Raw genomic sequence first — 22,698 nt, 5'->3', positions numbered from 1 at the left:
GGGAAGTAGAGGTCTATTTTGTAGCTACTAATTTATACATAGACTTTATTTCACATAGAATTTATTTCAAAGGGAGAATTTTTCCCCCCATTCTTTCCATTTTTCCATTTCCATTTCCAGTGAGCAAACACTTGAGATCGGAGTCCAGAAATGAAAGAAAAAAAAAAAGCTGTTGTTCCTGGGGATTTTTTGCCCTTTCTGTACAAGATGCCTACAACTGTTTTCTAAACTTCATTTCAATTCTAAATTTTGATTTGATTTTATACTTGATAAATCATATGTTCTCACTTGCTGTCATATCTGTGACATGGTCATCTCCGGGCTGGAAGACACCAGAAGTTGTAAGCACTCATTGTGTTCATATTGTATTTCTCACCACTGTACATGAGCATTTCACAACCTCTACCCTCTCAAAAATTGTGTGTTATCAGGTTGTCTTTTAAGCCTCATTTAAAATTGGAGATAAAAGATAATGAACTGTGCATCATCTGTTTCATTTTGACCTGCTGATAGCTGGAGTGTCTTCTTCCATTTCTAAATATCTTCTGTTCTTTGAGCTGGATGCTTTAATCACAATAGAAAAAAGCGATGGGCTGCTTTCTTTCTCACCCAGATGAATTTTCGTGTTCGGCCTCGTTGAAAAGATTATGGTGGTGGTTGGATACACCAGATTGAATTAATCATGAGTCCAATTCACCAAGAACTAGATTTGCATGAGGTTATTTGAGTGTATGTATCTGCACGTATACTTTATGTGTATAATGTATATATTTGGGGCCATAATGAAATTCAAGTTCTGGTTCACTGTGGTTTCTCTGTGTCCTTGCCAGGCATACTAATACTTCAACCTTCTGCAACCAGAGCCTTTCTCAGGACTCTCAATAAAGTAGTATATTTGTATGCAAAGTCTTTGAGAGCTGCCAACATCGTGATGACATGATTCATCGTTTTTGCTGATTCTCAAGGCATTTTTTTGCATAAAGAAGTCTTTGAGAACTAAGCAGAACCTCATTCTTCCTTTCAGGGCTGGCTGTCAGGGCACTGCAGACAGCTTTTGTGTTCACTAAGCCGATTTCTTTCACAGGGTAAAGTTCCCACTGGGGGATGTGGTTGCCAGGACACGTAAAACAGCTTCAACAGGATGCAACTCCATGCTTTCCTTTGGCCCTAAAAGTGCAGATGAAGGCACTGTTAGTTACACCTGATGGATGGTTTTGTGATTGAGTTCTCCTAAACCTTAAAAACCAACATTTTTTTGTTTATTTTGCCTTGGTTGATTGATTGGTGGTTTGATTGGTAGATTGGTTGGTTCAGATTGGGATTTTTGGTTGGAGTTTTTTTGTACTTTAAACAACGAAGAGAAGGAGTTAAGCATCGGATCCTCTTCCATTGTTAAAGCCATAAAAGCTAAGCATTGACAGTGCTGTAGCCTGTTCCACAGTAATACTATGTCTCTTGGCTCTTCCTGCTAACTACTGGAAGGGCACTGTCCAGTGGCTGAGCTGCCTGTGGCCACTGTGCCCTTGCTCTTTTATTGGGCAGCTCTCCTTCAACAAGAGCCACTCTTCAGCTGGAGCCATGGCTTGCTCTTCAGTATGTGTGGGATTTGCTTTTACTGTGTGAATTTTGGTGGTGATGAAAATGGGTAGGCTGGTAAATGAAATCTTCTCATCTAGTGCATTTACTTGGGAAAGAGTGTGAATTCCTGTAGCCTGATCAATCAGTGTTCTCATTCTTGGACAGTCAGTTTTGTGCACTCATATAAATCTGTTAAATCCCCCTGGAAATAAAGGGTCATTATTCTTTTACCTTGGTCTGTTGCCCAGTAACCTGTGTTTGGTAAAGCAGGTCTTCCCAGTCTGACCTTGAATTAGAATATTCACTGCCTTCAGGGTTTTCCCTTGTAGCTAGTTCCCTTAGTTATTCACCCTTCCTGTTAAAATGTGAATTTAATGTTTGAATGTGAATTCCCTGGCTTTAGTTCTCAGATATCAGTGCTTGATAAATTGTTCTTGAATGAGATTACAGCGTCTTTTAGAAAATCTGCTACATTTTCTTTGTGAAGGTATTAATTTGTGTTGCTTAATCCTTCTTCCAAGCTTCTTTCTGATAATAGAAGCATTCTGAACTCCTTAATTTCTCACAGAAAGGCACTTTTCTTTACCTTCAAATCAGGCTTTCTAACCTTGTTGTATACAGTTTCTAATTTTTCATGATCTTTTAGCAACTTTTATCAGAGAAATATGAACAGCATGCCAATATAGTCTGACCACTGCCATATAGAAATGCAATTTTTTTTCCCCCTCACAGTCATTAATTTTTCCTGTGTTTGTTTGTGTTGTGATTTGAATTTTCTTGCCAGTAAAATGCTAAGAGGTCAGCTTTTTGTCCATTATGAACACAAATCCTTCTCAGAGAAAGCAGTCTTTCAGATCCAATCTATATGCCAGGCCTATTTTTCTGCTCTTAGTTAATGTGCTCTTTATTGTGATTGAATAATGGCTCATCAGATTAAGCTTCACATTGCTTAATCAAGCAACCTCTTTCTTTAGCAATCCTATATCTATACAGTTGCCTTTTTCACGGTTGCCATACTTGTAATTTCCACAGAGAAATAACTTCAGACTCATTTAGAAAGTTATTACTGTCATAAAAGTATAGTGACAAACATAAATAGCATTATCAACACATTCTTACATCTATTGTGGTGCTGGTGGCTGGATCATGTCAAGTGTCCACCTTAGTCAGTCAGTTCCTTGATTCAATAACCAGTGCATCAGGGTGAGAGTGGCACAGTGTTCATGCCTGACACTGACAGCAGCTGGACAAGGAGCTGAGGTCCCCAGAGCCCTCCTTCTTGGGCTATCGAAGAGCCCTTTAGCTTCAGTGGCATCCAGGCAGTGTTTGCCAGGAGTATCTAGTTTTAGTGGTAATTGCAGCCTGTGGTGTCTGTAGCACATTAACACACTTCTAAGCCCATCAAACCTTCCTAGAGGGGATTTAGAAGAGTTTCTCTTTTAATGCCGTGGAGAATGGAATGTACAATCCTAGAATATGTGGGAAAATATGCTCCTGAAAGCTGATTGTTTTGAGAAAATTGTGGATTAGAATTAGAGTACTTTATGGAATTATGGTGCTGAAAATGCTTCTGCTTTATCTTTGTAATCAAACAGGAATCCGTTGCATGTGCTCTAATTACATTTCATATGTTGTCAAATGAGCTCATCTGCTCTTCGGAGCACAAACTTGTGGGAAAACTCTGTAAACAATATGGAAGCTTTCCCTAGTTGGTACAGACACATTAGGTGGCTGAAAACATTGACATTCTTTTTGAACACCTTGATACATGAGCATGGAAGAAAACCCTTTGAACACTTGTTTCTGAGCATAGTTTCTTTAAATAGTTAAGGAAACTGGTTTACAGAACTGCAGGATATCAGAGATCTGCTTGTTTAGGTCTCCCTGAGTTGCTGAGAAAATTTCTTTCAAAGTCTTTTGTGAGTTGGTTAAATTGCTGCTCCTTGTAACCAAGGTGCCATTATTTAAACTAAGAGACTTCTCACATAACACTCACAGACCTAGTTTTGGTTGTGAATCCTCGTTCTTTAGTGACTTATTCAAATGCATCTCTTTAAAACAAAATGTGTTGATTCTTTTACTCCTGTATGTGCCAAATCACATGGTAAAGTACAGAACAAAAGCCACTGACATCAATGAGAACTTGGGCAAGAAAAAAGCTGCTCCTTAGAGCAACCATCACACAGTAGTTGAAGAAGGGAAATATACATACATATAAAAGCATACGGTACTGTCAGACATCAAGTACCTTGGGAAGTTACTATCAGATGTGTTTGTTTTCAGCAGGAAGTAAAACTTATCTCAATTTTGTGGGACAATTATTCATGGTACTGTGGATTTCTTTTCCCCTTAGTATAAACTACAGTCCTCAGTGGTAATCTTTTTTTTAAAATAGATTCCTTTGATTAGGACTTAATAGTCACTTCTTCAAGCCCTGATAAAACAACATAAATGCTTCAAATATCTTTCAATTCCTAAAGGTTCTAGCCTAACCTACCAATTAAAAACCTTGTTTCTAATTAATTTGCTCAGTGCCTTGGTTTGGGCTTGTTTCTGTCAGAATACAGTGGGAATTTTAGTGTTTTGTATGTCTGAGATTTGACTCAAACAAAAATGAGCTCAGTGTTGATCTCTGTGCTGTGACAGTCTGTTTTCTGCTTTGCTGTTTTGAAAAGTCTGTTAATTTGTTGGCAAAATTATTACTGTTGAAAAAGAGAAAAAGATAGAAGCAAGCAGCTGCAAGCTACATATGCATAGCAAATAATAACATATATCAAAACAAGTCTGTTGCCTGTGTTTAAGCAAGTAGAGACCAGTGCCCAAACACCAGGGAGAAGAGTAATTTCCTTTGACAGACAAAAAAAAAACCCCCGAAATAAAAACCCAACACCCTCCAAAATCACCCTGACTGTGACAATGATAAATTACTCTCCCTACCCTCCAATAATTCTGAAACCAATGCATGAAGGAATACACAGCCATACTAATTTCATTTTTTAATGATGGGATATTAAATTTTGTGACAATTTATTATTAGATAAGTTTGTCAAAGGTATCCTTTCTCCTTGGTCTTTACTGCTTTTGCTAGCTGAATTTTCCTGATCTTTTTCAAATATCTTTTTCAGATATTGATGAGTGCCTTGAAGGTGGTTTGGGAACCTGTGGCCAAACCTGTATCAATATTCCAGGGTCGTACATCTGCTCCTGTTTGCCTGGTTACTCCTTGGGTATTGACAAGCAGTCTTGCTATGTGAATGGTAAGGACATTTTCTTTTTTGATAACAGAAAAAGGGCTTTAGAGATTCAGTTAGCATTCCTTTTCAAAGTGAACCAGCCCGGATGGTCCCTACTGGTCAGTGACTGGGGTTCTCTGGTTTGCTGACAAAAAAACTGCCTCTGCTACTGTGTGGGTAATTGGCAAGGGCAAAAGTGGATGCCACAGAAGAATGATAGTGAAGAATGTAAAGTATGGTGGTGGAAAGATGAATGTACCTATGAAAACAAACCACCAAACTTACAAATTGCATCCTACTTGCTCTCTCTGCCATTTTAAAACTGTAGACTCTCTTATCCCATCCTTCCAAGAAGTCATGGCAGTACACAAGATTCTGCTACCTTGGCTGCTTTCAGTCTGTTGGTCTTGGTGTCTTCCCAGTATTTTAGGTTCTAGGGACAGTGCTGTAAGATTAGAAACAGGAAGCCCTTATTTTTGCTTTCATCCATTGGCAGTTAGAACATGAGTGCTACTGTGAGTTATTTCTCTCTGACATGAGTATATAAATTGATTTTTAAATGTGGGAGATGCATTTAAAAGTAGAAGATTTTTAGCTCTTCTAAGAGGAAAATATTTACGGTTGCAGCCTTTGATTAAGCCTCATTTTGTCCTGAACTGATGCTACCCAGGGAAAAAAAATTGAGTAGTATTTTATTGATAAGCTTAATCCTATGTTACATCTAGAGTATGTGGTGGAAGTGCTCTGAACTTCATCTCTTACCTCTCAACTTTGACTTCCTGAAGACTTGGCTTTGGCTCCTGTCTGGGATACACCATAACTCCTTTCTGATCCAGGACCTCAAGTTTTCTGTTTTTTGGCTAGTATTTACCCAAGATTATCTTGCTAATGCAGAGATGGGATGTGACAAAGCACGTTTCTGACCTGAGAAGTGGGAGCTGTACTTAAGTCCCTGTGTGTCGATTTTGGGATCATGAACATAACCAAAATTATTCTGTAGAGCTCCCAAACTGTCATCAACACAATTATTTTAGTCCAGACCCAAGAATCATCATAATTATCAGCAACATAAATATCAGCAACAAAGACCCAAACTGGATTTTTTGTGGTCCTGCCTAAACATCCATAGTTCCTTTGCAAGCTCTACACTTCTTAACTGAAGTGAAAACCAATGTGTGGTTTCCCAGTGACATTTGTGCACAGGTATCTTTGAAAGAACAATCTTTCCTTCATATTTGAGTACTTCAACTTTTTAACATGTTATTACTAACATTTATAGTAACAGCAGAAAGCGACAGATAGAGCTCCTGTGATGGATAAGGAACCCTTAAGTCAGGTATAAACCCTTCTGTGGGGGATACACCAGGTGAAATAGCCTCATGTTATAAAGACAAGAAGATCTTTGGTGCAAATACAGTTTACCTGGTAAACCCCTGATAAAATTGAATCCTAAATCTGACTGGTGCCTCTGAAGCAAAAGTTAGATTTGTTCCATTCTTGTTCCATTTGGAGCCTCATTCACAGGTTCCTAGCAGGGAATTCACAGAGTGAAAAGGACAAAGCCAAAGTGTATAAATATACTTTGTTAACTAATTGACAAAACTGCAGGCAGTAGCTGTCAAATCCCTTAAATAAATCAGCCTGACCACTCTTCAGCTTTCATTTTACATTGACATGAAGCAAGTCTTCATTGTTCAAATATAGGGTTGGTCAGTTCAAGTAGCAGCAGGAAAAGAGAGTAATTATAATCCCATAAGGAGCTGCTATAATTAGGTGCTAGCTTTAAATTTTGAGATTCAAAACATTCTGTTAACATAGAAAGAGTGTACTGACCATCTTCCCTGTGAACAAGACAAAATTACATCTTGGATGCTCATCAGAACTTTCTTCACTTGGAGAAACCAAAATTTTTCTCATTCCTCTGCTTTGAAAGGAGAATTAAACATTCTTGCAACTATGAAGGTGAAGCATCTATCTCAATTTTGTAGAAGAACTTTTTGTTGAGTTTAAAGCTTCAGTTTTCATGCTAATAGCAAAGATATTTAGTTAAAAAAAAATTTAGTTAAAAAAAAGTGAACCTTGTCAATAAAACCAGTTTAATTTTCAAAAGTGTATGTGTAAGAAAACTGGTAGTAGTGCATCTTTGGGCATCCATTTCAAATACATAGAGAGTTGATTCTTCACTGTAGAATAATTCAGCCATTGATTACATAGGCTTGAAACCTGTCATTCTGTTAGATCTATATCAATAATTGCATTTAGTCATTTAGTCAGTCAGGTTGAGGATAGCTTGTATGCCAGGATCTGTTGTTTCAGGCAACCATGTTCTAAAATTTCAGCATTACTAACACAAAGGGATTTATATTTTGTATGCTTTTTTTAGTAGTAAATTAAAGAATAGACTCCATGCCCACAAATATATATATATATATATATATATATATATATATGAAATAACAAAATAGCAAATATCATACCCATGTTTATTTTCAAAATGCAAATTACAAAGTATTGGTTACATAAGAACTGCTTTGCTATATGCACTTGACAGACAGCCTAAATGAAAACCCTTTTGGTTTGGAAAGGTAGTTAAGGTTCCTTCTGCAATCTTTATTGTGCTCTACAGTGATACCCTAAAAACAGAGAGATACCCTAAAAAAAAGAAGGACTTGATAAATCTGGATCAACCCCAATCATTAGACCATACTAATTGTACTTCCATACTTATCACATTGTTTTAAGGTTGCATCAAGACTTTTGGGATCATCCTAGCTGTTCATCACTTTCGGCCCTAATTGGTTTTCTGGAGTATGGGGCGTAATTGGAGCACCTTTCATTTTAACATATTTTTTGTAAAATTACTGTTATATTCTTTCCCTTTGCTCATTACAAATAGAGATTTTGTCTGGAAGAAGTTGTTGCTTTTGAGCTCTCAGAGTTTTAAGTACAGATCTTTTGTTTTCCTTCAGCCTTCTGCAGCACAAGAAACCTCCCCAATCTCCAGTTTCTTCCTTTTTCCTGTATTGGGATCTTCAATTTCCCTTTTTGGATAGTTAAAGGAAGGTTCCAGGCTACCTCTCTGTAATAAGTTCTTGCTATAGCACAACAGTTTGAGTGATCTTAAACTTGGAGGCACATCCATGGCAAACTTCTTTCAACCTCAGCTGGCAAGCATGCAGCAGTTGTTCTGATCTCTCACTGGGCTGTAGGATTTGGGATAAGTGGTAACAACTACTGTAGTTTCAGTTTCCTAACTCAGATTTTGCCATAATTTTTAGCATCAGATGTTAAAGGACCACTACATTTATATATTTCTGGTTGTCTGTGATACACCTAGAAAGTTGCTATTAATAAATGAGACATCTAAATCTTGAACTTTCTCTTTGACTAGTATGCAACTGATGAGAACTTAATGCAGCAAAAATGTAATTATTATCAATTAATTAGTCTTATTTTGTTTTCTCCACACCAGATCCAGCACCATTCCTGCTTTTTAGCCATGGAAATGCCATCTTTAGAATTGACACTGAAGGGACAAATCATGAAAAATTGGTTTCTGATACTGGCCCATCAACACTTATGGATTTTCATTATATAGAAGAGAAAGTGTATTGGGTAGACTCTGAAAGGCGACTACTTCAAAGAATTAATCTAAATGGCAAAAAACGAGAGGTAAAGTAATCAGTTCTTTGGAATTCTTCTAGTTAATGGTGTAAACCCCTCTGTGGAAGCCACCTGCTCCTTGGGTACAGTTCTGCCCTTACTGTTTATTGATAAGCACTTTGCTTTTGCCGTTGTAATAGTTCTGACCCTGAGCCCAGGCTGTTTTACTGGCATTCACATTCAGTGCATACAGTACATTCTGTGTATCAGGTGAATGTAGGAGAGAATTGAGTTAAAAATGCAGGAGAGGAAATTCAAACAAGCTAAGGCTTTGTAGACTTAAATGTTTCTATCAGTTACAGATTATTCTCTGACATTACAACATCGTCTTCAAGATTATTGCAACACAATCTGACACAAATGCTATGAGAAGAATGTGCTTGAATTCATACTAATTTTTTATCAAACCTTTTATTGGTTTCTATGGTTGCATAAATGCTATTAGCACTTTGTTCAGCAAAAACCAGTGCAGTTCATTGCACTGGCTGATTAAGAAGGGCAGACAGGCTGCTCTGGCTGAACTTTATTGCTGTGAGAGTGTTCTTTTGTTTGAGAGAAATTGCCAGTATAATTTACCTATGTGGAGTTTTCACTCATGTATTTTCCCCTGATTTTAAGGGGAAGCAGTCCAGCAGCAGTGTGTTAGGAGACTTCCATCTGTAACAGTGCAGGCCTGGGTGCTTCATAGGGTGCCAAATGCAAAAAGTTGTAACTAAATATTAATTCAGTGTATTTCTTGTGCAGAATAGTTTCTCCTTTTGCAGGGAGTCACTCAGTTCAGAGGGGGTACGTATAAGCACAAAGACCAAATGAAAGTGATGAAAGAGAAAGAAAGAGGAATAGCTACAGGTCAGAAAGAAAATTAAATAGGCAAAGGAATGAACTGGAAAGTTTCATCTGGGTCTTCTATTCTCTGTAATGAAAGCCAAGTTTAGAGTAGTCATTAGGATTCCTCTTGTCAACTCATTTTTTCTTGTTTACAGAGACTATGTTACATAGACAAAGGCATTTCAGGCTTTGCTATTGACTGGATAAATCAAGACATTCTCTGGGCCAACAGACAGAAAGGAACCATAGAAGCAACCGACATGAATGGGAAGAAACGCCGAGTTCTTCTAAGAGCTGTTGGCCGTCCCACAAGGATTACCATTGATGCTGAACAAAGGTAATTTTAAAGGAGTCGGTAATTTCATGGAAATGGACTCCAAATATGTACAGTACTATGATTGTGGCTTCATGGAATCACAGAAATGGATTAGAAGAGATTGTAAAGTCATCTAGTTCCAACCCACTCAACTATTTTAATATTAAGGCTCATGTGTCCATTCCTACCACATTTGTACATAAACCAATTTTCTGATGATAGTAGCATTGCTAATACTCTTTGGAATCTTACCATCTCAGTGGGATTTAGGGCCTGGACATCACACCTGCCTTTCCTCAAATTTGCAGGAGCTCCCCATAGATTTGAGAAGTAATTGCAGTTTCCTTGACTGCACGGCTGAACAAAGTAGAGAGACAGACAAAAGTGCTTTGTGGTTAAGCTGGGCTGATTCCTGCTTGACCTACTTGAGGGAAATTGCTGCTACCTCTAGTAATACTAGTTTCTAGTATCTCCAGAAGTACTCATAGTTCTAGTACCACACTGAGAGATTTTGTATACAGGAGCAACTAAATAACTCAATAAAGAGTATGTAGCTGTGATGTGATATTGAAAATGTAGGGTTTTTTTTGTTGTGGGGGTTTTTGTTTTGTTTTTTTAAACATGCCTCTCTTGCCTGCAGGCTGTTATTTATGTCTTCAGATGGTACAGTTTCCAGCATACACCGAGCGTCCCTCAGTGGAAGTGATATGATAAATATTTTGAAAACTACAGAAAAAATAAAGGCCATCTCACTAGATTTGGTTGACACAAAGCTCTACTGGATCCAACATGACCACGGAAAAGAGATTTCCCACATTGGATCATGTGACTATGATGGTGGAGGTGTTCGTTTCCTCAGAAATTCTGTCCGGTGAGTTTTCCTCAGCTTGTCAGAAATAAAATATTCATTTCAGGGATGCAATTAAGCTCTCTCCCTCATCCTTCCTTTTATTGGGTCAGTTCACAACATGAGGAGTAGAAAGTGTAATGCAAATGGCCTGTGACTGTAAATGTAATATTAATGATAAGAAAATGGAAAAATGTCACTGTTATAAGGATAATACTGACACTCAGCTCTCTCCATCTTCCAAGCTTTCAGCAAATGATAACGAATTAATCCTTAGAAATCCTCTCTGAATGTTTATTAGTGGCCTTTTTCTGCAGATAGAGGAGCCAAAAGGAGAGATTAAATGATTTATCCAAGGTCACAGTGGGTGAGCTCAGGTGTCTGAGCTGTGCTCAGGAGACTGAACTCCATCCTCATCTAAGCCTGTTGTCCTCCTTAGCTGCTGGCTGGGGAGGCTTGGCCCTGTGCTCAGCCTCTCCATCAGCAGATGTGGTGAAAATTGTGCTGTGCAAGAGAATTGTCCTGTCCAGTGCCAGTGCTAAGCATGGTTGAGGGGGCTCTTAGACCCATGATCTTTTGGTCTTCATGCTGTGCAGGGGTACAGGTGGCCAGTAGTGGCCATGGGGTCAGTGAGAGAATCAGGAAAGGGTTGTCATCCTAGTGGCTTTCAGTATGGTTGGGTCGCCATGTGTGGAAAAGGGATTTAAACTGAGAAAAATATATTTTTGCTGACCTGCTTATTTAGCTATGTGGAGTACCATTTTCATATGATGAACACAAAACTAGCTTCTTCCTGCATTGCCAGCAGTCAGTTTGGATTTTTCCTTACTTTTTTTTTCTCTTTCTCCCTTGAGTTTGTTGTTGTTTGCTGGGTCATTAATCCTTTAGCCTGAATGATCTGGATTCCGTTTTCCACCTGGATTGTGTTTTCCTGGAAAGTAGAAGACAAAAATACCTTTTCCAGTATTTTTTCTCATTTCTCTCTTATTTAAAAATTGGCCCTTTTGTGATTTCTGCTAGCTGCTACAACTGACTAGTGAATGGAACCTACGTTCCTGAGATAGCAGAAGCAGCAGAAGATGGATTTTAGGTGTGCCCTATTCCTGTCACTCCATCTCCACCCTGATTTCCTCAGACAGTCAGAATTGTCAGAGCAGGCACTGGATATTGACAAACAGTGGGACATATCTGACCTACATCCTTCAGCAGACCAAGTTTTCATTTTAGTTGCTGGATTCACCAGAAGCAGGGTCACACCTAGGCTTTCTCTCCCAGTTAAGTCATTCCTGACCAATAGATCATTAAACATATGAGAAATGCAGGTTATCCATTTTGTGTCTATTTCTTGAAAATTTGCAGGAATGAGTACTGAATTATTTTGGGAATGTCTCTGTACCTCTTGATTCTCTGATTCTCATATATAGAAGATACTATAGTGTGTGTCCAAAAAGGTAATTTTCAATGAACTTGACTGAACTAGGCACTCAGAAAATGTTTAAGTGGGTAAATATATAGGGATAAGGTAATGTGCCACTTTGCTCTCTTCTCTTGTAGACATCAGTTGCTTGCTATGTCTCTCTTTGCTGAGCACCTGTACTACTCAGACTTGAAGTCTGGCATGATATGGAGAGCCAACAAATATACTGGAAACGTTGTAGTCACAATTAGCCTGAAGCCATCATTTTTCCCACCAGTGGAGATAAAAATAGTACATCCATTTAAGCAGCCAGGTGCAAAGATTGATTCTCAGGATTTGGGTAAGTAAATGTAATGCTGCTATGTGTAAGAATAATAATGTCATACACTCTGATTCTCTGCAGTAAGAATTTTCTTTGGCAAAATTCCAGGCCTCAGTGAAATAAAGGAAAAAAGTTTTTTTCACTTCAGTGGTCCACAGTTCCACTCAGTGTGTGCAGCTCCAGCTGAGTATCAGGGTAGAAGCATGCTGAGCATGAGCTGCTTGTTTCATTAATCTATATACACATGCAGATAAATGTGACTTTCTCATTCTCTTGCCTTTCTTTACACAACGATATTTTTCTGCTTTCCTGCTAAATGAACAAAGCATACAGATTTTTAACCCTCTGCCTACATTATCCTCACCAAATGTCTGTTTAATTCTGGAAGTTTTAGTCTAAGGCGCATCTAAACAACTCTGATTATTACGGCAGCAAAGGATTTTGAGCACACAGTACTACAGGTCTACAAGTGGATGTCTCACCTTTGCTGTGAAATGATTCAATTAAAAGTCACCAGGTCTTAGATAGTATTGAAGCTGCTATAACAACTATAGGATAAGAGACTCCTGCCTCTTTGATACCAATTGCAGCCCACAGTATGAATTGTTGTCTCACTGCCTTTCACTGTGGATCCAAAAATGAAGGTAATTGACTTGCAGTAGTTCACCTTCCTTGGGGATTCCTGCTGAGGAAGTAGGAAGTGGGGGATGTCCAGGGAAATAATGTCTTGTCCTCTAGTCTCTGGGGAGCAGAGCATTCCTGCTTTAATGGAGCAGCTTTTGTGGCCAGTTTTGCTTGGACAAGAGCAGGGGAGCAAAGAGCGGGGAGGCATTTGTGTGCCAAGCAATGGTTGCACAGCTCCCAAGGGAAGATAGCTATGGACTTCCAGAGGTATAAAGACATGGGAAGAATATAGTGCTTGTTTTAGTTCATGTGAGCAAAAATCAAACTGTAAATATATCTTTGAACTATTCCTAAATAGCTACTATAAAATAGGCTTTGTCTTTCTTCATGCCAACCAACAGCTGTACCATGCACTCTGTGCCCTCCAAAGACTGGTCTGAGTGGGAAAATCAAAACCTTCAAAGGTTTTGTTTACAGTGCCAAGACGTGCTGAGATGCAGAAATCAGTGTTCCTGGAAATCAAGCTTACCCTTGGAAGCACAGGGAGTCTCTATTCAGAGACAATACTTAATCTATCCTTTGGGGAAAATGTCTGTCCTGGCAAATGGAAGCACTTTTTTCTACTGGCACGTTTGGTGCCCTCACATAGAGGAACTAGGGCAAGAATGTGCAGCCTAATTTCATTGACTGTGGGCACTTAGCTTTTACTCTTCTCTCAGAAGATTTACTCCACTTCTTCCACCCAAGCATTCTGCTTTCTGACATTTCTCTTTTCATGGAAAAGGGCTTTCCCTGCTTTTGGTCATATATAACTTACCAATGTTTTCAAATGTATGTATATTTACAACATGTTTAGTAAATTTTTGTATGATAGTAAGTGTTGTCAGCAGTAGGCTTTTTAAAAGAAATTCCAAATAACTCCTCGTAAAATGTCTGGGAAGTGATGGAGTAGAAAGAAGCTTAAGAGGCTGAATCCAGATGAACCTTTTGGACTTTGTGTGTGCATTGCTTGGCTTATCCAATGCAAGGACCGGGATGAAAGGAGGACTAATGAGCCTGGAGTTCAAATGAGATTTATAGCTGATCTTACAACAGAGAAACCTGAAGATAAAAGCATACCTAGACTAATTGCATGCTCTGTACAAGCTAAGAAAATGTACATTGCAACGCAGTGTCAACTGTGAATTATCAAGCCTTCTTTAAAGCAGATAACTAGTGAGTTCCTTCAGATGAAAAGGAAACTTAGGAGAAGTGTGCAACTGATATGATTTGATTTTTTACTGGAATTGGAATTACTTTCTTTGCTACTTAAATTCCTCAGGTCCTCGCTTCCCTTTCTCTTTCAAATGACTTCCTTGGATTGGTCAGGGCCAATTAGTAGACAGAAGAGCATTAATTCATCTATGGGTTTGTTGTAACCCCACAGAAGAACTTTGGTGTGTCACTTTTAATAACGGCTCATAAAATATCTGAAATACCTTAATACTGCCTCTGGAATTCTTTGAAGGAATCTTTCTTAACAGATTAATGATATTCAATACTCTTGTAATATTTTTTTTTTTGAGAAATTATATTGTGTTTCTTTCCAGTGTAAGATACAAGCATCAGGCTAATATATGAGTATACGTATTTCCATGTAAAACAGGTGATGGGAGGGGGAAAAAACCCTGTAAAACACAAATAAGTTAGAAAGAGTGCTTCGTAATGGTGTTCTTCCAGAAAATATTACGTTATAAACTTTGTGGTTCATAATTCAATCACCATTAAGCTTTGAAATGTAATTGGGTTTTTAAGTATTGATATGGCTACATAGAGTTCTAATACTTATTCAGTTAAGAATTACTATCTTCTAGAGATTGTCCAGATGGCAAAACTATAGCTTCTGTTATTTTTTCTGTAACTCCCAGGTGTCTTAGTTCTTTTTAGACCACTTAGGTCAATAATGGTACAACCATGGGGAGAAAAATCAGAAGCAATAAGCATATGATGCAGCATTGAATGTAGTCTTGTTTTTAAATTCTGTTGTAGTTGCATGCACTTGCACTTTTGTCATTCTAATGAGATCTGTATTTGAAGATGAGACTCTCCACTGTATGTTCCTGATTCAGTTGCAGTAGAAAAAGATTGTCTCTAATTCAAAATTAATTATACAAAACAAGAAGCTCACCTAAACCCACACAAATTCTAGTCTCTTAAAACATAACATACTTAATAACATAGATAATATCTACCTTGTCATCCATTCATAATTTTGCATTTAATGGTATGACCTTTGCTAGAGAAGACTTAACCAGTAAACCAAATATGTGCAAAGTGTCTGTGCCTGTAGCCAACCTGCAGTGTCTGTCTGGGAAATTATCTATTATTACTTTTATAGATGTGATCTGTCTTTCCACCAAGGGGCTAACGTTTTCTCTGTTGTAGCTGGCAGAAGAATAAACTTGGAGCTTAAATATTATGCGGTTATCCATCTCTTGGAGTTTAGACTGTGAATGGGAAACAGCAGAAAAAAGTTGGTCCCATATGCATTTCTTTGCCTTTATGAGCCAGTGATGCCTTATGCACACAGCCCAGGGCAAAGACAGCATTTTGTGTGGCTGCACACCCACAGTCAGTAGCATCAGTTCAAACAAAAATAACCATTTTGGAGGCAAAAATAAAACGAGTGCTGCATATCTGTGAAAGCACCAGCCCTGAAAGATAGCTGAGCACAGACATGAGGCTCTGCAAATCCTTCCCATGAGAAAGGATACTGGAGTAGCTTTTCCTGTGAAGCAGGAGAAATAGGAAGGCTCCTGGAGACCAACAAAAAATGTTGGGCACATTTTTTCTTCTTTCTTTGAAGAAAGGTTCTGAGTTTGAAATTTGAGCTCAAGATTTATAATGCTTGTATTTATTATAGAGTCACACCAATTCACAGATTCTCTAGAATGTGCTAATACCTTTTGCCCAAATGAAACACATGGTCATTATAACCTCCTGTTATATTTTTTGTTAAATAATATGAGCAATGATATTCCACTAATAACAACAACAACAACAACAACAACAATCTTCATATGCTGTGTCTTAAAAACCTCTCTTCTCTGTTTTTTTTGTATGTGTGCTTCCTCTCTGTTGTTCTTATTTCTGAGTGTTTTACAAAGTAATATATAATCATGTGCAGGACTGGGGGTGTAGGAAACTTGAATTTTCCCTTTCATAATCACTCTAGGTATGGACCCAAACCAAACCATCCCCTAGTTCATGCTCTCTCTAAATCTGCGTGTGCTGGCATAGAGCTCAAAATGATTGCACACACCTACTCCTTGTATTCCAAATACTTTAACTTTTACAGTGGCTGTTTTTTTTATTTTTTTGGTTTTTTTTTTTTTTTTTTTTTGCTTGATTTTACCAATGGAAAAAAATGAAGCTATTTTGTATTAATAAGAAATTCCTCAGCTTGGTTGAGCAAGCAGATGTTGAAAAGAAAATACATCTCTTATCATCTTTCTACTGGAAGGTTAATATGATAAGAATTCAATTCTACTTACACTGTAATTGTTATTTCAGAAAAAGGAATCTGTGATTTGAACAGAGAAAAGTGCAGAAGAAGAATCTGCAGCCCAGACTCAAGGACACATCGGTGTAAATGTTCTAGTGGGTTTATTTTAAGTCGAAATAAACAGTTTTGTGAAGGTAATACATTAATTTAAATCAGCTTTATTCCATCACATGAAAAAATTCTTCTGTTCTTTTACTTAGTATCTTGAGTTTGAAAAATTACTATCGGCTTTTAAAAATTTCATTGTGCCATTTCAGTTTTGTGTCCTCCCAAGTCTGAAATAGTTTTAAAAGAGACCTATGAAAGTAGGTGCCATTCTTGTGAGAAATTTTGGTCTTAGTCTGAATAGATAAAGGAGCTTCAGATAAGTAGAAATGCTTATGTGTGATAATTGTTTTAAAATAAGGATGAAACTGGAAGTATCACTGAAGGTGAAACTTGCAATAATCCAGCAACAAGATGTCTGTCTGAAGTATCATTTCAAAAAAGACAGAAATTCCTAGCAATTCTTTAGAAATTATAAGTGTTTTTATCTGGATTGTTTTATTAAAAATCTAAAATTGCTATTAATAATAGATAACATAATACTTTTTAAAGCATCTCTTTCCCTACATGACCAAATTTTATAAGACATAATGGCATCAGAATTCCTAGATTGCAGGATTTACAAACTTGCCTGAGCATCAGTATTCCAGTTCTCAGGAAATTCTCAGGTTTGATTCCTGAATATCAGCTTTTACTATGCTTGTGTTTTGAGGCTTTTACTTAAGTTACGCTGAATCCAAATTTTAAAAAAGAATCTTTGTTTTAAGAAGGTGTCAAATGTACATGTTTTGGATGTGTACAGGATTTAAATGGGACTGGAATCTGTATAGAAAGGCATCTATTTCAAAGTCCTCTAAGCACCTATGCTGAACACACAGAGCACAAGTACGTTTTGCTAGAAGGTTTTTAACACTGATTTGAATGAAGTCTGCAAACTTGTTTTCTTACAGTTCATTAGGAAAAACACATTCTTGTGAAATAAATGCAAAAAAAAGTATGTACTTTTTCAGACTGTTACTTTGTTTCATGACTCTATTCCCTAACATGGGCTGATGAGGTTATTCTGATTATTCTGATGCAAGAAGTATTGTTTTTTTGGTTTTTTTTTGGTTTTGTTTTTTTTTTTTTTTCCAGACATTAATGAATGTGGCTTCTGGAATCATGGCTGCACTTTAGGCTGTGTGAACATCCCTGGTTCCTATTACTGCACCTGCCCGAGAGGCTTTGTTCTGCTGCCTGATAGGAAAACATGTCATGGTAAGGAGCTGTAATAGACAAGCACTTGGAGTATCCTATTGGAGAGAGTCCTTATTTCACACTGGAATTGCTGAAAGTTTTGTGGATTGTGTTGCTTGCTTCCAATCCCATGTTATGTAAGCAGGATCAGCTTAAAGTGAGTGAACTGATTTCAGGTGTCATGTTTAAGGAAGCGTAAGTCACACGTGAGAAATTGAATATTCTTCTTCAGAGGAGGAAAAAATAAACAAGTCATGTCTCCAGAGAGACCTCTTCTCAGATTAGGCCTGGTGACACATTCCAGGTGGATAAGCAGTTATGTATTTTTAAATGTGGTCTCTGAATTTGGCTCATTCTCTAAGGATTTGCCCAGTATCTGAAAGAGCAGCTCACAGCATCATGTATTTTCTTTTCAGATCAGGGCTGACAGCATTGCTAATATGTATGACTTTAGTGGAATTAAATGTGGATTTTTTTATGCTCAGCCTACAAATGAATTAAGCCTTTCTGGAGTAAGTCTAGAACATAAAATGTGAAAAGCTTCCAAGTTTTGAGGTCTTGGAATATTGTCAGTCACTTTTGAAGTGAAACTTATGCATAGACAAAGGTCCTTCTACTTTGTTTCCATGGAAATAAAACATTGGTATAAGGTCCAAGCAGGAGTGCCAGTGCACACCAATGAGTTTTGTGTGTATCATGGCAGGATAAGGATCTAGGTTATATTAAATATCACTATTGGAGAGTAAATATAGCCATAGAACCTAACAGACTCTAGCAGTCAGTCTATTTTAGACTCCAAGAGTCCTGGGCAGGGCCAGGAGTTGGACTCGATGATCTGTGTGGGTCCCTTCCAACTCAGGATATTCTGTGATTCTGTAAGACCCCCTTCTTCCTCTTTATTAAGAGGGAGCCAGGATTCAGTGACCCCAGTGTGGGGGTCCAGGGTGTGTGTGACAGCTGCAGAAGGCAGCCAGCTGCAGCAGAAGAGCTATGGGGGGGCTGCAGTCAGAGGTTACTGGGAGATGGGATATCATTTTGCATCCAAAACAACATTTAGACACTGTGCAACTCAGTCCTACTTTGGATGACCAGCTTGAACTGTATGCCTGCATTTTGAGTAGCTCAAATTAGATAGAAAACAATGTTTTTCTAGCACAGGCTAGGAATGCAGGATGGACAGTGTGACCTGCAGCACAAGGCAGATGATCACCAACTATGCAGCTTGAGAGAGAGACACACAGAAGATGAAAAGTCCAAATGCTGGCCGGAGATTTTGATAATTTGTCCTCTAAGTCCTTTATGAAGCTCTTCATCTAAAGCCACAAGCTCTGGTCAGAAAGAATTTTCTGGACCCTATTCTCTGTGCTGAAGTGGTTAGCACAGTCCAGTCCAGAAACTGCACTAAAGAAATGCTAAAATAATATATGTTGGCACTGCAATATTTCTAATAGCAAGTAAAGGAAAGATATCACCAAGTTATCAGATAATTTTGCCCTTAAAACTTCTAAAATTGACACTAAGGAACATAGTTTTGTTTCTGGAAGGTTCATCTCTGGTTTTGATTGATCTGAGCTCTTTTATACTTGGAGTAGTAGGAAAGTAGTTCTTCCTCATTCTCTTTGTCTTTTATACTTATTCTATCAGTATAGATTCCTTGTAGTTTTTAAAACCTGATCTATTTTTGATGAAATATAAGAAAGAAAGTCTTAAAAATTACTTCTATTTTGATAACATATTTTCAGAGAATTTTGGTAAATTTAAGGTTGGTAAGCATAATGGCTTCAGGACTCAGAAATTTTGGCTTTCTCCTAGGCTGAAATTAGGAGAAGGTGTGGAAAAAATTTTGGAAGAGTAAAACAGAAATACAGCATAACAAACCACAGAAAGACTGCAGAAGTGTTGTACTCTAAACATCACACTTCTATTTATTTATATATTTTCCCTATTTTTTCTTCTTCTTCTTCTTTTCCTATTTTAGAAGGTGTTAACATCTCTTACTGGGGGCTTAGTAAAAAAAAGATCATTTAAGATTTCTTTTTCTCCTTAAATCAATGTAGAGCTAATTACCTGTACAAGTAATGACAACGGATGTAGTCATGGCTGCCTTCAGACATCTAAAGGCCCTGTTTGCTTTTGCCCAGAAGGATCTGTACTCAAAGTAGATGGCAAAACATGCACAGGTAAGTAACATTTTTCTTAGCTGAAATGACTGCCAGGCTCTGTTGTTTCTTGGCACCAAGAGCCAGAAGTGAATGAAGGCTTTTTACACTCATTTTGAACAGCTGTAAATGATTGTACAATAGAATGTAAGGTGATTTGAGTGCTGACATGAGCAGAATTCATCTTCATTTTCTAATAGATTTTTAGTAGCAGCAACATCTAATATTTGCTTGCAAGTTCTTTTGATGTCAGCACAGATCAAGGCATGTCTCAGATTTTTGCTGTGGGAGACATCTAAAATTTATACTTGAGAGGATATATATCTACAAAATTAAGGCTTGGGTGATAATTTTATTTGCATCATGGACCCCAGATTCAGAGTCACTCTAACTTACCCAAAAATGGAATTTTTGCAGTCACAATACTTGAAGATGCTACACTCAATCCGTAATTCCCCACTTCAGCAATTTCAGCAATTTTCCAAATGCAGGGGACTATAGCTTCTCAACTGCATCTTTTCAGTCTTAGGGGTCAAGATAGCTCAATTACTGAGAGCCTTCTGCTGTGAAAAATCCTCTTTCCCTTTTAATCCCTTTCATACTGTGGACTGTACTTTATACATAGATTCAGTCATTATTTCTGTTTTGCTAGCTCGTGTTGGTATTGAGACTATAACAGAAAAAAATAACAAAAGAATGGTTTCTTTTTACATGAAATCTTATTTTTTCTTAGAAAGTATCAAATTCTCATCCTAGCCTAATAAACTTCTGGAGAGACAATGGCATTAATTTGTTGTTTTTTTGCATGGAGTAAAAAGTCTGATAAAATTTATTACTCTGTTGTAGATGAGGTGAGATTTGCATGGGAGAAGAGTTCTCTGAAACACATTAAAGCTCCTCTCTCTTTACGTATCCCACCCTCCCACTTTGTGTTACTACACAACATCTTGTGTTGTAAGTTTTCAAGGAAACTCTGGAACAAGTTACTATTAATTTGCTTTCACTTCAGTGGTCTTCTGCTTTCAGCAGAAAGCCTTTTGGTAAATCTACCAGTCACTGAGATGATTTGCACTGTAGAAATCCTGAGCAGAGTGAACCATTCTCTTATACCTCTGATTTTGTTGTATTTTATTTTTTTTTTAGAACGGCACAGTAAAATTTTACAAATGCTCTGTTTAAGGTTGCACATCTCCAGATAATGGTGGCTGCAGTCAGATATGCTCTTCTTTAAGCCCATCCTCCTGGGAGTGTGCTTGTTTTCCTGGATATAAGCTTCAGCGAGACAGAAAGCACTGCACTGCTATAGGTTGGTGTCATGGTATGCCTGCATATTTCTGCCAATAAGAGCAAACTTTTTTGAATTTTTTAAGGTGGATCAAGTGGGATCCCTTTTTGCACAGATTTTAGGTTACTCTGTGAAATTTTGCAAGTATTAGTTGTTAGGAAAGACAAGCTATTTTGGAAATAAACCAGAACAAGCACCAGTATATGGCTGTCTCCTTCACAGAGAGTTCAATCTGTGATCCATCTTCAGCATTTCACTCCGGGCTCCCGTACTGTGGATGTCTGTCCTGCAGTACACAAGGTTTTGTGCCTTCACATAAATATGGACATAGTTCCTGCCCAGTGTTACAGAACTGGGGCTGAAGTAGCTGTATTTGGTGAATGGGATAGGGAATAGTCTGTTTAAGGACTTTCCATACATGGATATTTCTCCCCCACTGGCCCCAGGAAGCTGAGGTGTTTGATGTTCATGTTTGGATTTCAGACCCTTCTGTTCCTTCTGAGAAAAGAGTAGAGTGTGGTGATCAGCAAGGTATAAGCAATTGCCAAAGAGAGAGGAGGAAAAAGAAGTTTTTGGTTTGTGATCAAAACAAGGGGAAAGCTGTGTATTTTTCTTTTCCTTTTCCTTTTTTTTTTTTTTTTGAAGATGGTATCTTTCTTGGTTTTACTACAAAAGACTTCTCCATATCCAAAATTCAAGTTATTCTGACATTTATATTGATCCTGTGAAATGTAGAGCGATGATTGCCTCCAAGCTAAGCCACTCAGTTTGAAATTCAGCTGGACTAGTGACTCCTTTTGTCAAAAATGTTGAGGCTGATGCTGTAAACTTATATTCACATTTATCTTTAATTTCTTAGGCAAGTGGAGTGTAGGAAAATTGTTGTAATTTGTTTTTGCCTTTGTTTCTAATTTTGCCTTTTACTGTTACTTATTTACAACACTGCTTAGGTAGTAATGCAAGTTAGAGATCACTTTGAAATTAGTGCAACTGACATACTGGCAAATTTTAATTGACAGGTCCTAAGCCATTTTTGTTATTTGCAAATGGCCAAGATATCCGCCAGATCAGTTTTGATGGAACAGATTACACAAGTTTACTTGACTGGCAGATGGGAGTAGTCTTAGCACTGGACTCTGACCCGGTGGAAAATAAGGTAAGGCATTAAAAATGAGAGGATTCTGGAGTGTTGCAAGGACAAAAGGATTGAGCTTTCATATGCCTTAACCTTTCCTCTGTCAGTGATCTGGATTACGTGTTATGCTCCTCGTTGTTCTGTCGCCTGTCTCGGAGCACAACTGGTATAGGCTGCCAAATATTAGTTGCAGAGTTTCATCCTTTAAGTATTTCTTTTTTGTACTTTGAAAATGATAGTTCACAGAGAATTTGGATGTGTAAATTCACTTCAGGCATGATCGCAATTTTAAAGAACTTTTGTGTGAGCTTTCTCCATTAAGACTGCAGTGTTGTTTTCTGGAAATATATTGTGGGTTTTTTTCACTGCATAGTGGTACAAGCAAAAGTATCTTTTAGGCTATCTAGCTAAATCTGTATGATCCCTACTAAATGTTGGAGTAATCTTAACAAGAATTATTTCTCAT

General features: G+C 37.7%; 1 protein-coding gene across 2 annotated transcripts in view; it reads left to right on the top strand.

Moving 5' to 3' along the window:
- The window catches only part of EGF (epidermal growth factor), a 57,104-nt gene that overhangs the window by 5,184 nt on the left and 29,222 nt on the right, over nt 1–22,698 (top strand). For both annotated transcript variants that reach the window (XM_072928523.1, XM_072928524.1), the window contains exons 2-11: nt 4,704–4,835; nt 8,284–8,483; nt 9,458–9,639; nt 10,259–10,489; nt 12,020–12,222; nt 16,381–16,506; nt 17,552–17,674; nt 19,711–19,833; nt 20,993–21,118; nt 22,117–22,253. In XM_072928523.1, the coding sequence (XP_072784624.1) occupies nt 4,704–4,835; nt 8,284–8,483; nt 9,458–9,639; nt 10,259–10,489; nt 12,020–12,222; nt 16,381–16,506; nt 17,552–17,674; nt 19,711–19,833; nt 20,993–21,118; nt 22,117–22,253 (1,583 nt within the window). The remainder of the gene's footprint in view (nt 1–4,703; nt 4,836–8,283; nt 8,484–9,457; nt 9,640–10,258; nt 10,490–12,019; nt 12,223–16,380; nt 16,507–17,551; nt 17,675–19,710; nt 19,834–20,992; nt 21,119–22,116; nt 22,254–22,698) is intronic.

The sequence above is a fragment of the Taeniopygia guttata genome, chromosome 4 (assembly GCF_048771995.1).
Source record: "Taeniopygia guttata chromosome 4, bTaeGut7.mat, whole genome shotgun sequence".
Lineage (NCBI taxonomy): Eukaryota > Metazoa > Chordata > Aves > Passeriformes > Estrildidae > Taeniopygia > Taeniopygia guttata.
This window is presented reverse-complemented; position numbering and strand designations above follow the sequence as displayed.